Source organism: Glossina fuscipes, unplaced genomic scaffold (assembly GCF_014805625.2).
Source record: "Glossina fuscipes isolate IAEA_lab_2018 unplaced genomic scaffold, Yale_Gfus_2 28, whole genome shotgun sequence".
NCBI lineage: Eukaryota > Metazoa > Arthropoda > Insecta > Diptera > Glossinidae > Glossina > Glossina fuscipes.
In genome coordinates, this window is record NW_023998423.1 from 1334817 (window position 1) to 1352642 (window position 17826).

Sequence of the window (17826 nt, forward strand, 5' to 3'; positions counted from 1 at the left end):
AAAATTTAAAAGAAATACGATTGACTTAAGTCACACTTTGGCCTGAAGAAAACTGAGCGGAATCGTTTACACTCGATGTAACTAATGCAAGCAAATATTCTGACAAGTGATTCCGATATATTATTTAATTATTAAGACATAAATTAAACACAAATGTGCATCAATTTCAGTAAACAGAATGACTTATACCATTTTGAAAATAAACGGGTCATGTATATATATATATTTATTCAAGTGTTTATTTATTTACTTTTTGTTTTCTTATGAATTTTTCATATTCAAATGGTCGCATATATGTTTGTTTTATCTACTAGTTATGTGTATGAAAAAAATTTATTTATTTACTTTAATATATATTTTTTATTGTTTTCATTCAATTTTTTATATATAATTTTTTTTTTTTAGTTTGGTACACATTGTAAAACTAGCTTTTTTATTTTAAATTTTTTGCTATAGTTTTTATATATATTCATTTTATATAGTTTTTATTATAATTTCTGGATTTATTTTTTCTTTTTCGAAATTTTCTAAATAAAAATGATTTTCCATTTAACTACAATCTCTTGATACCTTATGTTTTTAAAGAAAGTGCGCTATAAACTTTTGTTGATGATGTTATTGTATTTGTTATATTTATAATGATGGTTCTCCTCTTATATATTGGTTTGAGTAAATATCTTTATTTAATTTTCCGCACACGCACACACACACGTATACATAGGCATATATTTCAAGTTTTTGCAATCTTTTAATAAAAAGAAGAAAAAAACTTTAAAAAAAAATTTTAATTTTTTCAAAAATTACATGAAAATTTTATAAAAATTAAAATTAATTAAAAAATCTTTATATATCTAGCACAGAATCGGAATATTGCAATATTTTTATCCCAAAATGAAGTTTTTTAAATTTTAAAAACAAAACACTCCATTGAAGTCAACGAGAAACGTTGCAAGGTTTTCCTTCTTGTTTTCGCTCTACTAATGTAAGTACGATACTTTTACTAGTTAATGGCCAAAAAATATATTTCAGAAAAGTTTGAAACCAGCCAGCATTCAGCCAATCCTTGAGATCTTTGAGAGCTTTGTTCAGAATATCCTTGAAATAAGAGAAATCGTATCACAATGAAGAAAAATACAATTACAAGTCAAATGAATGAACAAATATTCCTCCGTTCTAATTAGCAACAGTTGAATTAAATCGCCTTCACACTATATTCTTATTCCTAGAAAAATGCGTTTGAATTTAGAATTTTTTTCCCTGCAAAGCCACGGTTTTTGTGTTACGACATTTCTCCCATTGCTGTTCACTTATTTACTGTCGTAACGAAATTAATTTTCCATAGCATTTCTTCTGCTTCTTTAGAACTTTTTCATCGCTTTAATGCAAGAAAGGTAAAATGGCTCCAAAGATATATTTGCCTCTTTGTCTCTTAAAAAAAAAACAACAATGTATTCAAAGAATGTCTAAATTCCTAAATACCTCCAAATTCCCTGAGTATATATCTCATACCCAACACAAAGGATGAGCTTTTACTAAATTCTTTGTCCAAATACTTTTGCTCTGATACTTGGAACTGCACACAAGAGGTTTCATAAAGTTCCCATATTCAACCGTTAGCATCTTTGCTATATTCCTAAAGGAAGATTTAAAAATGGTCACGATAGGTCTGTAATCACCTCAAGAATGGTTGAAAAATGAGCCAAAAGCAGAGCCTACAAAACATTTTTGCGTCAATACCCTCCAGGATCATTTAAAAGATAATTACAAAATGACTCTTGTTGATTAAATTGGTCATCGACAATTAACACAATACCGCGAAAGGAATGAAATGTTTTAACTCTTTGATGATCAGTAACTCAGCATTTCAGTCCACCTCCGTTGTGTGCATTGCGCTTTCATTGTTCTTTGTTCATTTTTTCCAGCCGTGGATATCCATGATATCGCCGCTTGAACTGTTGGTTTATTTGGTCATATTTCTGTTGCCAGCTGAGTAATTGATTATAATAACGAGTACGTTATGGATGCGGTAAATGTCTACCGGGTACTTCTACGTCCATTTTAACTTTCAAAATTCGAATAAAGCCTGCAGCGTCTTAGAAGTTTTGAATGACTTTTATCTGCGTATTACCCGGGTAGGCCCGTAAATAAATATATTTTACCCTTTTTCTATATGTTCTTGTTCTTGTTTTCTACAAGTTCGGTTTATAAACAATTTCGATTAGTTTATTATAGCGACCAAAAGACTGTGACCCTAAATGCTTCACCCAGTTACTCGGCAAACGCCATTTTTTCTCTTCTTCTTTTGAAGTCTTTTTTGAAGTCTGTCATTTAGTTATATACCAAAAAGTCCAAATCATTTATAGTTTTTAGCTTTTCAAATGGCAAACGATTTTCTGTTATTTCTTTTTTTTTTTATTTAAACAGAGGATTAACTAACAAAAATTATAATAAATTTCTTTGGTGTGTGAACTGGCAGTGATTAGCTTAATATATACATTTCTATATCATAGTTAAGCACATGTAAACGTATTTTGATATTTAACGAATGGCAAAATAATCACAATAATTAAAACATAATTAATTATGAAAGCTGAAACCGAGATCCTCGAAAACTAAAAATTAACATATTTTCCTTTTCTTTCTTTTAAATAAATAATATTTTATGCTTATAAAAAACGTAGATAATTTTCGATGTTTTTCCCAATATTCTTTTAAATATTACAAAATAAAATTTGTATATTTTATTAACTTAAACAACAAACAATATGTTTTGTCTGAATTTTTTATACATCTTTTCCAAGTTTAAAAACACATCAATATGACGTTTCATAGAAATTCAAGAATATATCTTGGCAAAGACAAAACGCGGTCTAGGCTTAAGAAAAATAAAAGAGTTTTATAAACAAATTACTTGCATTCAATTGTGTTAAAATTTTCCCTTATGTTTTCTTTCATCTTTTTAAGATTTTGTTCATATTTTAAAGATAAGAAGAACCTTTTAAAGGCTAAGATCAGCAACCTTAAGTGAATTTATATATTTATTCGAAATTTAACGGGAAGAGATTCAGTTTGTCAAGTCTGTAACTTCCTTTCGTAAGTGATTTAAACTTGCCCTGGCGACTCAAAGTTAAGAAGCAATTCTTAGAATTTTCGATTCAATGGGTTTACTAACATTCTGTTCTGACTGAGGTTTCATTTTTTTTTTCGGTTTACCTGTCGAGGCAATTCATATTACCAGCTGCAGTAAATAAAACCAAGTCATTATACTCTGCACCACCTGTAGTTCAAGGCTTTATTAAGTTTACGCCGTTGGATGCAACACCCAGAAGGAATTGAAATAGACCCACCTTTTACTATATACTCGCCACTTTCAAAATCCATTTCGATGAAATTTGGTATAGCGACTTGGTATTGAAATGGCAAAGAAGGGATATTGTAAGGATATCTTCTTCTATCGTCTTCCCTGTTCCTCTCTTAAAAACACTTGTAAAACAATATTACCTCTTAAGATAAATTTAACTTGAAAGTGTTTAGATCACTGAAAAAGACGAAATATCGTAAAGATTTTATACATCCAATATTCTTCTTATCATTATCTCTTTTTACCTAAAAATACATACATGTTAGCATTATCCCTTCAAACAAATTTAAATTTGAGAGTGTTTAGAGCCCTACAAGAGACAAGATATCGTAATGATATTCTAAATTCAATATTCTTTAGTTCTTTCGAATTGAAATTCGCAACCATGCGCAGTCGTTCTTCTAACCTGAAGTTTGGTATCGGATAATATAACTTGTCCGAAGCAGCTCAGAAAGCATTCAAGATACTTAGCAAAGAAAGAAGCAAACAGAATACTGATCTTAGCCACATTTCCCCCCAACTTAAGCATAGCGGATCTGTATGCAATTTTTAATTTCAAAATTATAACCTTAAAACAATGATAGTAGTGAAGTGTAATGTCACAACTGTAATTACTATACCCACCACCAAGGGATGGGAATATATTAATTTGGTCCTAAGGTGTATGAAACCCATAAATGTGCTTAATAGATATATTATAAAGTATAAACAGGTCACCTGTTCGCCTCTTGCCATTATTCCGAAATGAGAAAGAGTGAAAGAGAAAGAGAGAGTAGAAATCTAAAACTCCAAGTATTTTTTATCAGTATTGAAACAGAAATTTGTGCCTGGGAAAAGAGAATAAAATGAAAATAATTTCATAAAAAAGGCGATAAAATTGAAATACAATTTCAAAAATTATTGTTTACTACTAAGAGTTGTCATGAACGTATAATAAATAATATTTCACTTAAGGTTTTTATATATTATAGTTAATTGAAACACTGAACTATATCCAAACATTATCTCTAGGTGGTGGGTATCCAAAATTCGCTCCATAACGAACGAAACTTTCTTACTTATTTCTATCGCATTATTAGGGTATAAAATGCTTTCCTGTTTATGTATAAAAAACAAAAATAAAGAGATTGAGATAGCTTTCAATTGGTTGGTTATTTGGGTTTGATTTGAGACCGATGATCAGTTATATGCAGAGAATAGTTTTGATAGACTAGCATTAGTAGTAATAGTTACTAAAGGAAGAAAGGAAGGAAGTATATATGTGTATTAATTACTTATACACTACAGTTTAGGTAATGGTATATAAATAATTTGTAGTTGTAGGTGTAGGTAAGTGCTTTCTTTTTTGTTAATTATTAATAAATATTACATATAATTATATTGGTAATTCTTTTTGTCATTGCATGTACTTGTATGTGTATATATATTATATATATAATTGGATTTGTTTAGTTTGAATTTTGTGCTTGTCAGCGTATATATATATTTTCCTTTTTTTTTTGTTAAATGTCTGACTAGATGGGAGTAGAAATTTTTCTTTCTTTTGCATGGTAATGTTTTTTATGAATTTTTTCTTTTTCTTTTTTTTTTTTGCTATAAATGTTGGAAATCGGTTTAAAATGCATATAATGGATTGTTGCGCTTAATTGATGGTTTCATTAATTATTTTGTTTTTTTTTTTTTTTTTTTTAGCAAGTGTTTGTGTAGAAAAGAAGATTTCGTTTCCTTAATTTTTGTTTCTTGCTTTTTTAAGAAAATATTGCTTAGCTTTTGTTTTTGTTTTTTTTTTCTTTTTGTTTTAAATTGTTTTACGTTAGATCCTTAAATAACAACGGCTGTTATTAAACTTAAAGTTTAACTCTTAACTAAGATAAGAAATAATTTAAAAAAAAACAAGCAGCAACAACCTAAAGTTCATTTAATAGTAAAACTTAAGTAGGACTGTCTGCCGTTGAGCCGGCGGCTGATATGCCATCTTGTAGTTGAGCTAACGTTTTATATCTTTGGGAATTTATAAATCTACATTGAACGCATGCAAAAAGACAAAGTGTAGAAATTATTCGTAGCTTAAAGTAATTCTCTTAGTCTTTCTTACCTTGGATATGAGTCTCTGTGCATTAATGTGTAGATTTGTATTTGAGCCTCGTCGAATGTTTGCAGTGTCGGTTCTATCATATTACGATTAACTATTCCACGTACACGAGCATCTATGTTGACCTCTCGCGGCGACAATATCGATATATAATCTTCATATATTAAACGGGCTTTTTCTTCGATGACATCTACGTTGCTTTCTTGCTTGAAATCCTCACAGGCCATCCAAAATAAAATATTTTCTTCACAAAAGCCACTACGGAGAAAATCACGAAACACTTTGCGGCCAGCTAGTAAACATATATTTTTTTTTTGTTTTTTGTTTTAATACGAAAATTGTATGATTATTTTATTATTTGCAATAGAAGAGTGCATTAATTTTAAAAGTTTTTCAAGCGTCTTGTACACTAGTGTCGTTATTATTCGATCTCAAAGCACAATCTTAAGGCTTTACGCGACATTATGGACCCATTTCTCGCTTTACACGGCTGTTAGGTATCTCATAAAAGCTTCTTCTTCTTCTTCTGAAAGTCAGCGAACGATTAACACTTGACTTGCTGAGTTGAGTAAGAAAGATTCAATGTAAACATGAGGTTCTTTGTTTGAACCTTAATAAACTTGACAGATGGCTTGATAATAAATGTATGTAACTATGTGTATATATTTACTGAACACAAAGGAAGGAAAATAAGTCAAGTGAGAACTAGGACATTGAAAAAATCATAGGAATAGTCTTCTTCTTTTAGAACTCAGCATACCCACGACAGTTGAGTAGAAATAAAAGAGAACAATTAAACCAGTATAGAGGCGTACGGCCTCAATGAACACCCTACGCTCTCTTACGTATTCGTACAACAACTTTTCTAAATAAAGCGGTGAAAAAAGTAGTTTGATCCGAAATGTCTTTTATAGGACTAATTCTTAGACCAAGACAAGGCAGTGTACAAAATTTCATCAAAATATCTTAAAAATCGGGAACTGTAAGTTGAACACAAGAAAACAAGATAGATAGATGGGCAGACAAGCATAAATTGAATTATTGCATATGGAAGGCTCTGAGAATCTCAGCGAGGTAATAGTGCAAGGATGACAGGTGAAAAAGTATGTAGTAGGTTTAACATGCGACCAGAAATCGCTTGCCAAATGTCTTTCTGAAAATGTGATTTAGAAAGACAAACCGAATTTTAAGCCTATTCGATCATTTCCGCCAATTTTTTAAGGGCAATATATCAGAAAGATTGAGTGCAACACATTCAAATGCTTGTCTCCTCACCTAGAGAAGTTAAGGAAAGAGATAGAGATAGAGAGAGTCACTAGTAATCAATAAGCAAAAAAAATATATTTTTCGAAAAGAAGAAAATGCTTCAAAATTAATGCATTCTTCTGGTATAACAAAAATTACCTGAACTTTTCATTAATTTATCGAAACTTGTGCCCCAACTTCGTATTTCTTCCAGTGAAGGTCTATTAAACAGGCAAAATTAATTAATCATTTTTATCATTACGATTAATATTAACTCACTGTTCGCCTTCTAGTAACAATTCTGAATTAGCTGGATCACGTTTTGTAGGTGCATTATCTTCCGCATTTTTCAGAGCCAGGCTATACAGATCACAAGAAAATCCAATGAATTAGAAGTGTTAAATGTTAAATTAAAAAACAAATTAATTAAAAAGTTTATTATAAAAGAATCCTAATATATTTTAGAAGGCGTAACCTACTCGTTGTTTCCTGTAAAGGGCTAACTTTTTTTAAAAACTGTGATGAGATAAGACCTAATCAGGTAAGGATTCAAGGAATTTGGGTTGCTTTATTAAAAACTTCGTCATTTATAAATGATGAAGGAATCGATTTAGGCCTGCAGGCTAAGCCATGTGGAACAACCGTGCAACTTGATTCTATAAGCATTTCTCTTTTAGTTTCTCCGGAACCAATCCCTTCCTCGATGAGTGCACTGTTGTATAGTGGGTATATCCGTTAAAACATTTAAGCTTTACTAATGCTGCAAATAATCGTTCAATCGCATTCAATGTAGTATTCAACATCATCATTCTTCATGTTATCATATCAATTCTCATTCGACTAGAACCTAACCAGCTGTACTACTAAACTATCACATTCGTTTTATGTATTCTTTCGGCAAAAAGCAACATTTTTCCTAGGTTACCGGTTTTTTATTATGTCATTAGATGAAAATCCAACATATATACGATAACCCGATAATGCGCGCTATAATGCGCGACACTATTATATATGAACATTCCTGCAGAACTACGTGGTTGCCTTCTATTTGAAATGAAAGAAGAAAGAGAGAGAGAGAGAGAGAGAGATTATATTTAGTTTGAACCAAATTGCACTAACTTGTGCGGGTTAAGAAAATACACCCATTACAGCAGTTCTTACTGTGGTCAAAAGCAAGTAGAGGATTTATTCCAAGAACAAGTTTTTTCTTAGATTGGCACTGGTCTAATCAACCCCATTGCCGAATTTCGTGCTAATATCTTCCGTAACTAACAGGATACACTTATTCACTTTCATCGAAAAATTGCATTTTTCGATACAAGTATATATATATATATATATATATCTTCACTCAAGCGAGAGTTTTGCTTAAGCAAGTTTGTGAGCTTCAAGGGCAGTCAGAGAACAGAGAGAATTATATTAGGCGAACAATGTGCTTGTCGAAGGACGTGAGTTTGATTTGTGGCAGAGAAATTTCGAAGAATTAGTACGACGTGAGAAGATGCATTATCGTGAGGCAAAAATCTAATAGTCCAAGTCTGTCCCACGCAAGCAATGCATACTGCTGCAGTAAAGAGTTACACCAGGCGTGAAAAGTTGATGTTGTTATATTACTATTACACCCATCTCTGTTAGATGGGGGTATATATGTATATATATGTTTTTTTCCTATAATGTATGTAACAACCAAAAGGAAGTTTCAGAGAGAGAGTGTTTCAAAGCATACCTATTCTTGATCAGCGAAATTCCGAGATGATTCAGCCATATCTGTCCGTCCCTGTGTATATGGTGTGTATCGTTGGCACTCTCGTGGTGGCAAAAAGGGAGATATCGACATTAAATTTAGTCGAAACATTGGAAGTTTCTGCACGCAGGTTGATGTAGAAAATGGGCCAAATCGGCCGGAGCGGAAGTGCGCAGTGAAGTGGTAAACTGAACGCAACTCCGTTCTTTTTAGCAAAAATTGCTTGGTTTTTGCTCGTTACTGGGAGATTACAAAAGTCAGAAAGCCGAAATTTTCCACATTTGCTTTACGAAGCACTCTGCTCTTTACGTGCAAAAGTGGAAAACATCCGCCATGCCAACGCAAAGTTACTTTTGTTTTTTACTTTTGTTTTTTTTCCATTTTTTTGAGGTTTTATGCTTATTTATCATAAGGCAAGCAAGACCGAATGTGCAAAACTATTTTGTGTACTCCTTAAATGAAGATAGATAATGTATTAGTATATCTATTATAATTAGACACCGTAACTAACAATATTAGTGAAGTGGATATCAAATAAAAGGACTTGGAGAGTAGAGTACGAAAAACATAGTGGAGGGTATGCGAGATTCGGGCCCTAATATGAGTTTTTTAAGTAATTTAATAACTAATAGACTCATCAAATGTTTACGGCGCTTAGGCGCATATTTTGCGTAAATATTTTCCGTGTACATGTCTGTGTTTTCATTCCAAATAGGGTTACAAGCCCAACACTTTATCTAAACAAAATTAATTTCGAACTAAGTTTTTCCCTTCACTGCGGTCAGATTATGGTCAAAGATTAGCTAAAGTGAGCGCAATAAGCAAGAATTACTCTTCTCTTCTTAAAGTGTTAAAGGAAACCTTACATTTTTTCTTTCGACCGCACAGCAAAACAGTATTCATTAAAAATTTCTATCATCATTTATTACCGTTACATTAAGAACTGCCTGCCAAACCTACGAGCACACGCTTAATTTGGAGATGTAAAAAAAAAAAAAAAACAAATAAATGTAACTTTTTGTCTGTGTAGGGTTACGCGTGAAATGCATTTATCGCAAACTAACAAAAATAAGCAAAAATTCGGTTCAAGTCGAACACAATTTCTTTTCTGTTTTCTTACTAAATAGCACTCATACATATCGTTAATCGGTATTATAGAAATTAATAATAAATAAATAAATAAACAAAATTACATTTTTAAAAATGTTCATTTTCATAATTTAAAATTTAAGCACACACCAGTGAAAAAATGTTAATAAGCTCTTTGCTGTACTTTTGATTAATTCTTTTTTGTTTTTTCTCTCTTTTTTTAGTAATATTTGTTTTCATATTTATTTTTCATGATGTGTTTATGTTTCTATTATTTTGCCTTAAGTTTTAAATTTTGTTTATGTTTACTTTAAAATTATATAAAATATATGGGAAGTAAGCTGGATATATAAAATCACAAAGCAAAACAAAAAAGAAAAACAATGTTTTCCTCTCTGTTTTTCTTATTTGTTTATTTTTAAAATGCAAAAACAAAATCACCCACATACCAAACATAATTTAAATCAATTTTTATATCCATCACGATCGGAGTGTTTAAAATTCCTAAAACATCAATATTATTGTTTGGCGTTGTATCGAAAGCATGGAATTTTTTTGAACGACATAAGTTGTGCTTTCCGCTGTATGTACACACCTAAGGTGCACGAGGGTTAATATAGATATGTGGGGGAAGGTGTGGAGCGTTCATGAGGACTTCTCAGATGGACTCATCTTTTATTACACCGATCGATTCAGAATTGTTGTTCGAAACAACCGGCCCTATTGAAAGTGTAATTATTCCGTCCATCCACCCAATGATTAAAATCGTTCCGATTTGCTTTAGAAAACAAATTGCATAGAAAAATTTTTCGACAAAAAATTCTCAACAAAAGTATTTTAGCATACTTTTGTGGCGTGAATAGTTTCGTTCTGATGGGACCATTACTTTGAACTCTTCCCATACATACAACTGTTCGTAAATCTTCTTGTCCAATCTTTAATATTTCCTGATCAAAATTGGTCCGTAGTAGATATTTAACATAAAAATTAGTCATGCAAAATTGGATCAGGTAGATCTACTTTTGGAATCACATCCTTTATTAATAGAGATCTCATGGAAAGTATTCTGAATGTCGCAAAAAAGAGTAATCTTTCAGTAGATTTGGAACACGTCAATTTATCTTTTCGATCCCCTCGCATATAAATCGCCGCATGGGCCGCCTTTATAGGAAAATAAGGCATAATTTTTACTATTTTATCACGAAAGCAAATGAAGAATTGAGTTAGGAGAAATGATGTAGGGTATTTAATGGCTGGCCTTGCTCTGCTTTTTACTCTTTCCTTGTATTCGTTTTTATTCTTATGGGGTTTTGAAATTACTTAAGTTGTTATACGCAGAAATGAGGAACAAATTTTTCTTCGCGAATAAGGATAGAACTCTAATTATAAACCATGGTCAAAGACATAAATTGATGAGAAAAGAGAATAAAACCTTTAATAAAGATGGCCAATAAAATTTTCATAAAATATGCTCAAGCTGACCGACAATATCTTACCTTACCTTGAAAGGAGAATGTAAGGCATTCTAGGCATTCTAAGTTGCATAGAGGACTGTCATCTCCTTTTTTGTCTAAGCTTCACCTTATCGGTTTACAGAAAAATATGCGAATACTAATTTCCACCTTAGATTAATTAAGGTAATTTATACGTTTTCATAGGGCACTAATATCTGTAGTTGAATCACAAGCGCGGTTACGGTCACAGAAGTATTCGTGAGTGGAATGTTGTTTTATTTTTCGTTTGTGGAGATGAAACGGACTAAGTCAATGAGGAAAGTGGCTTTTATGTCCATTCAAAAAGACTGCAAAAATTTTCAGAGAAAAAATTTCACTTTTTTGCTATTTTTGTTGCCGTAATTGTCACCATAAGTGACGGCTCAAGATTTTATCAACATTCCAACTTGAGCAGCGTCATCGGATTATCATTCTACCGAAAGTATTAGTCGTATATTTTTAATTTTTTTTGTTTGTTAAAAATAAAATAAAAATATGATCTTTCTATTCTATCGATATATCTAATGTATTTACATAGTTGTACCGAAAAGTTTCGTCCGTTCCGATTACAACAAGTTTCAACAAGCATGCGCACATTGACTTGACGCATATACAGCTCTCTGTTTTTGCCGCCCAAAGTATACGTGCTAACCTAGCAAATTAATTAAGACGAAAATGATTCATGTTAACGTTAAGTGACAGTGTGTACACCCACGGCTACTGATAAAATTCATTTATGCCACGGTGTTTTCTGCGAATTAAAACAAGGAAGAAATGCTACAGAAACATGTAGAAATTTATTGAAAGTGTTTGAAGAAGGTACAGTTTCTGATAGAACGTGCAGAAGATGGTTGTAATATATTACAAATACGTGATTTTGAGCTTTTTGGTGAGCTACCCTCTGGGCAACCACATTTGATCGAGGACGATACTTGCACGAGCATGGAAAGGCTTAATTCAGCTCAACAAACTTTCTCGACCCACATTGGTAAGCTAGGATTTTGGTTTATTCTAAAAACGGAGAGAACTTTCTGGTAGAGCTGTCAAATTTGTTTTGAATATTTCCATTTTTACAATTACGGCTTACTATACTTTAGAGTACCATAAACCCCTATAGCAAGTCGAGAAGATGTGAATGTTATTTGCTTTTTGCGTTATGACTATTTGTCGTGTAGTCTCTCTCTCTCTAATTTTAATCCAATCACGCATGCATAAAATGTATGGTTATTGTAGCAATTAGAACCAAGCGTCTTCCAGAAGAATACGTAAAGAGCAACCTTTGACGCAATTGCTAAACAAACAGATGCCGACCGTGCCGCAGAATACAATTTTCCAATTTCTTGATCGTATATCTTGTAGGTCTGACATCCAACAACAGCAAAATCTACAAGTACGCAAAATTGTTTTAATGTCAGGTATAGCAAGCCTTCAGGCGATCGTCTGATCAGGACGTCGCAGGGAAGAATAAGTGATAAGCATCCTTCCCGCTGCCAAACTGGGATTGCAACACCATAAACGATGAAGCAATCCACGTGAAAATTCGCAAGACTCGTTTCATCCTCCCATTGCAAGGTTGGAGTAATGTATTGTGTTTCATAATTTTTACATTTTTATTAGGTAATGTGTTAGATTAAGTTCGTGCCACTGAAATGTGACTTTTAGGATAGTATAGGTTTTATCCACATTTCTTAGGAGATCTATTTACAGAGTATTTGCAGGAACTGATATTTACAATGCTTCTGGTTTCGTTCGCTTACCTACTGCAAATATTCTGTTTATACGCCCTTTTACAAGCTAGTTCCCACTTGCTTACCTAAATTCATCGCATTTGGAATTCACATGACCTAATCTTCCTCGTTTAACAGCCGCATACTAATCCTTCGATTGAATAATAAGATCGTGAAGAAGGAGAAGCCGAGTTTGAAGAAGAAAAAAATCACGCATCGGCTCACTTATCAACCATATTAATTCCCAGCGATTGCTATCTATTTGGAAACTTCAAAAGTGAAGATGTGTGCTAAGAGTTTTGCATCGAATGAAGAATTCACTTGACAAAGGGATATTTGTTTTTAAACGCTTCACAAATCAAACCATTTGAATGAAACCTGAAATGTAATTTAAAAAAAAACCTCACTAATCACGCTGATGAGATGAAACGAAAATTCTGCTGTAGGTCCTGTCAACAAACTCTATTAAAGTTCTTAAAATAGCGTAAGTATTAAAGCTAGTCTAACCCTGCAAGTGTCCGCACTAATCGCATGATATAATGGTTCACCTCTTGTTTTTGATAAAGAGTATATAAAGGCCAGAAAGTGCCACTGATCATAGAATAAATGCATTTAGAGCATATGGCGAGTGATAGGCAAGTTGCAAATTGGGTTTCCTTCCCAATAAATACTACGTCTAGTTTAAGTGTAAATATTGCGTTGGTATTATTTTATTTTACTATTGCATCAGTAAATTTCATTGACTGCAGTTTGTGGTTGCTTTTCTTAAGAGAATGTCAACATACCTTTGCTTTAGTTTGGCCATCGCTCGTTTCCAACGTTCGGCCATAATTTTTAATTTGTGTTCTTTATTATAAGCAAGTATTAGCATAAAGTTGGAGATGCCTTATGGCTTAAGTCTATGAACAAAAATTCTTAAATATTTATTTATGTTTACGCTGTACGTTTCTATACTAATCGTTCATGTTTTAAACTTTTTGAAGAAAACTATTATTGAAAAAAAAATTTTTTTTTTTTCATAATTTCACTTTATATAACATTGTTAACGTTTTAGTTTTACTTAATTTTTAAACAAGCCTTATTTCTTGTATTGTTTTTTATTATAGAAATTGGATTACATTTATATATATTTATATATATATATATTTATCAAATTTCTCACGTTCTTTTGCTTGACACGTTATTTATAAAATATAGTTTACGAATTTTTTTATTTATTTATTTATTTTTTTTTTTGTTACTATTGTTCTCCTTCTTTTGCGTAAAATTTGTTTTTACATTTTTGTTTTTAATATTTATTAAAGTTTTTTGTAAAGCTTCTCACATCCCTTGCTTAACACGTGAATGTGTTGTTTATACTAAAAATAAATCACACAAGAAATTTATATTTATCAGATGTGCGTAGAATTCTTCTTGTGATGCTTATAGACAAATTCGTAGACGCGTAGTTTCCAGTTTTTTTTTAATTCTTTAAAATATCTATTCCAAGTTCAAATACTATTTCATACGCACGTACTCTTTAACTTATACCGACTAGATACAGGTTCACAGTGAAAAATCGAATAATACTTGGTGTTCAGTTATCATCAACTAATCAGTTAATCAAGCAATCAATATTAAGGTTAAATTTAATCACTGTAGTCATTACCCAGAATTTCTACTCTATTCAAAGTCGATTAAATTTTTTATCTGATGGACATCAGGAGCGACATAATGATCAGTCAGAAACGTATCGAGGGAATTAAAAGAAGTTTTGGAAATCACATGCATTTCGCTTAATACATTCCCAATAAGCTTGCGTTGCGTTCCCTTCATATTCACGATTTCAACATAGTGGTATATATTATGATGCGGTTGTATATTACTGTTGTCCCTAATGTCGGTACGAATTTTAAATTTAACTTAACATGCGACAATTTATATATAATTTGAAAATCATATGAGCGGAAGAACAACTGCGAACTACGTCTATCGAAATTTCGTTCCGGATTTATGAATAAACACTATGAAAACAACTTCAAATGTTATAGCGGAAATTTCTGAAACGCAAAATAATCAAAAATAACATTAACAAAAGAAAGCATATAGCATGGAACGCCAACAATTGAGATATGTTTTGTGTTTCTTGTTTTTTTCTTTCTAATTTATTCATAAGTAGTTTTTGTTTTTGATTTTTCCTTTTTTCTTTTAATACACACAACCCGTACACAATGAATGCTTCGATAGACTTCCGCTAACATAAGCTTAAATCAATATTTTCCTTTTTACTTTAGATAATCGTACAAGATATTCTTCTTCTTTTTCATGTTATCACATGACAATGATAATAATACAATGTATTGACACTAGACTGCCAAACAATGAACCATGGATAGACTTATAAACCGAATCATTAATTTACGTTAACAACAAAAATAAACAATGTGACAATGATTATGACGAAAAATAAGATATAGAACAATATTTTCTTTAATAAGCTTTCACTAAGTCATTTCATTCCTGTTTTTCCTCAATAAGTAAATCTCTTCAGAAAAAAACTTTTATACGTCAGTGGAAGTACATCTTAATTAAGTCTCGTTGCTGTTTCGTTATTTAAGAGCAATTAATGAATTCTCCTGGCAATCGATTTTCATTTGCATGAATAAACAAAGTTGCTTTTAATACATTTATGTATAGGCAAAATGATAAATAAAACCATTAACTAAAATTTATGAATTACGTTATGCTGAGCAGAGGGTGTAGAATGTGCTTTGCTACACGACAACAACAACAACAACGCAAAAGGCGGCAAGCAAAAGTCTGTGAAACGTAGCCATAACACGAAGTATGTTTATGAAATTGCTTCGTAGTCCTTAATGAACATTTAAAATTTTACGTGTGCGTTTATGTGCCCACGTAACTGAATTGCTGTGCATGTGCGAACAGTGCAGTGTCTGTAAACTGCCGTTAGTGTGGTAATTACCTTCTAGTTTTAATTGGAAATGTAAGCCGCTCTTTAATGAAAATAAAAATGAAAAGGGCTGTAGTTGGTTAAAACGAGCACTATCATAATTTGCCAGAAAATTTTATTCAAACACTGGCGGAGAAATTGTACGAACTTTTGGATAAATTTTGAATGTCCAGCTATTCCTTTTTTTCACTTGCTAATGTAACTAACATCAAGATCATTCTTATATCAAGCCTTGAAACGGAAACTTTTCAGTTAGTTTTTTAAATGAATATCGTCGTCGCATCTTAGACCATAGGACTGGGTACCAAGTTATATATAGAATCAACTGCCATTTGGGTATTCAAGTAAGAACGACCGACGTTCTCTATTAATGGTCAAATCATGTAGAATATGATTCTTCTATTCCGTTTGCTGAAACTTTCGGCTTTTTAGGCTTTGTCCTACACTCGAAACTTACCCCAGCAGCTCACATTGACAAAACAATGTTTTCAACTCATCAATATATTGAAATCCATTTGTGGTATTTGTTGAAGCTCTGATCCTCCTTACACGTCTAAACTGTATCTTGGCTTAATCCGACAAACATTAGAATACGCCTGTTCACTCTTATGGGACATCCCAAAGAAATACTTTCTGAAATTATGCAGAATCCAATGGAAATGCCTTCGTGGCATAAATTCTACACACACACTAAGCTTGGAACAGATGGCAGATGTTATGCCTCTACAAGAAATATTTCGTTTACTCGCCAACTTTGCATTGAATAAAATTCTATCTTTTGAGAATTATCCTGCCTTACCTCTCATTTACAAGCGCATATCTCTCCATAAAATTTTTCTTGACAAAATTATTATCTTCAGCATTCTAAGAGTGGCGTACATAGCTTATTCAAAATTTCTCTTGGTTCTCAATTTTTTCGACCAGCAATTAAGTTCTTACCAGTGAGAAGATCCACAATTATTCCAGCCACCTTTACTCGAACTTGATCAATACAAAATGGAAACATTTTTCACTCATCTTCACTTATGGATCTAAGACCGATGTTGTAAGCAGCCGCGTTTGGTTTCCAGATATTAATATGAGAGCCTACTTCCCAAATCACCCATGTAGCGCTTTATTTTCGGTTGACTGCCTTGCGATCCTGGAAGCTATCCGCTTAGCATGTACTCAACCTCAAAAGAAATTCCTTACGGTGTCAGCTAGTAAATCTGTCCTATCTTATTTACAATCATTTCGCTCAGGTAAAACTCGCCCCTTCATATTAGAAATCTGATCTTTACTTTATAATCTCAAATCTGATACATTTTCCTTACACTTCCATATTGGTATTCTTGGCAACAACACTGCAGATAAAATTGCATTTTCCGGACTATCCCATTTTAATTATCGAGCCGTGATGCGTTCAGATCTACGGACAGTCGACAAAAAGCATTCAGTTCTTTGTTGGCAACAGCGATAAGATAATTCACCTTATGGTCGTCATATATACTTCTTATTTCCACAAATAAATAAAGCGTCTTGGTTTATCAATTGCGGTATCAGAGCTGACATTATTTGTCTTATTAGTAGGCTGACGTTCAACCACACGAGGTGTGATGACCATCTATTCAAAATTAACAAAGTGAACAACACTTTATGCACATGTGAAGTCTTACAATCTTCTGATCATATCCTATTTGTCGGTCCGAATGTTATCACTTTTATTCGCCATTCCATACTTCGCAAATTGAGTACACGTGGTCTTTCTGACCATAGCATTTTTCACGTCTTGTGTTCTCGTAATTGAACAGCTGACGTCCTAATCTTTTCTCTTTTCAAAATCATGCCATGAAGATATATAAGCGTTTACAGTCAATTTATGAACCTACTCTCTTTTACACTTTTTTGCTCTCGCACCCATCAATTCCTTAATGTAACTTTTTACACTGGTATACAACATTACATCTTACACATCGAAATTTGCTCCTCGCTCTTCTGTTCTATCTCATGCGGCGAACGAGTAATATGCATAATTTAATAAAAACTATCAAAAAAATGCGTGGCGGACGTGTAACACACAAATTAAAAAAAAAAAACCTTAAATTACATAATCACTAAAATAAATAAATAATAACATTATATTCTA

At 32.2% G+C, this 17826-nt stretch overlaps 1 protein-coding gene across 1 annotated transcript in view; it reads right to left on the bottom strand.

The window, feature by feature from the left end:
* Window positions 1-5023: 5023 nt before the first annotated feature.
* The window catches only part of LOC119636377 (regulator of G-protein signaling 17), a 38122-nt gene continuing 25319 nt past the window's right edge, over window positions 5024-17826 (bottom strand). Inside the window, exons 5-8 of the mRNA XM_038031690.1 lie at window positions 6978-7058; window positions 6858-6919; window positions 5457-5745; window positions 5024-5380 (exon numbers count right to left, since the gene is read on the bottom strand). Of these exons, the coding sequence (XP_037887618.1) occupies window positions 5293-5380; window positions 5457-5745; window positions 6858-6919; window positions 6978-7058 (520 nt within the window). The 3' untranslated portion in view covers window positions 5024-5292. The remainder of the gene's footprint in view (window positions 5381-5456; window positions 5746-6857; window positions 6920-6977; window positions 7059-17826) is intronic.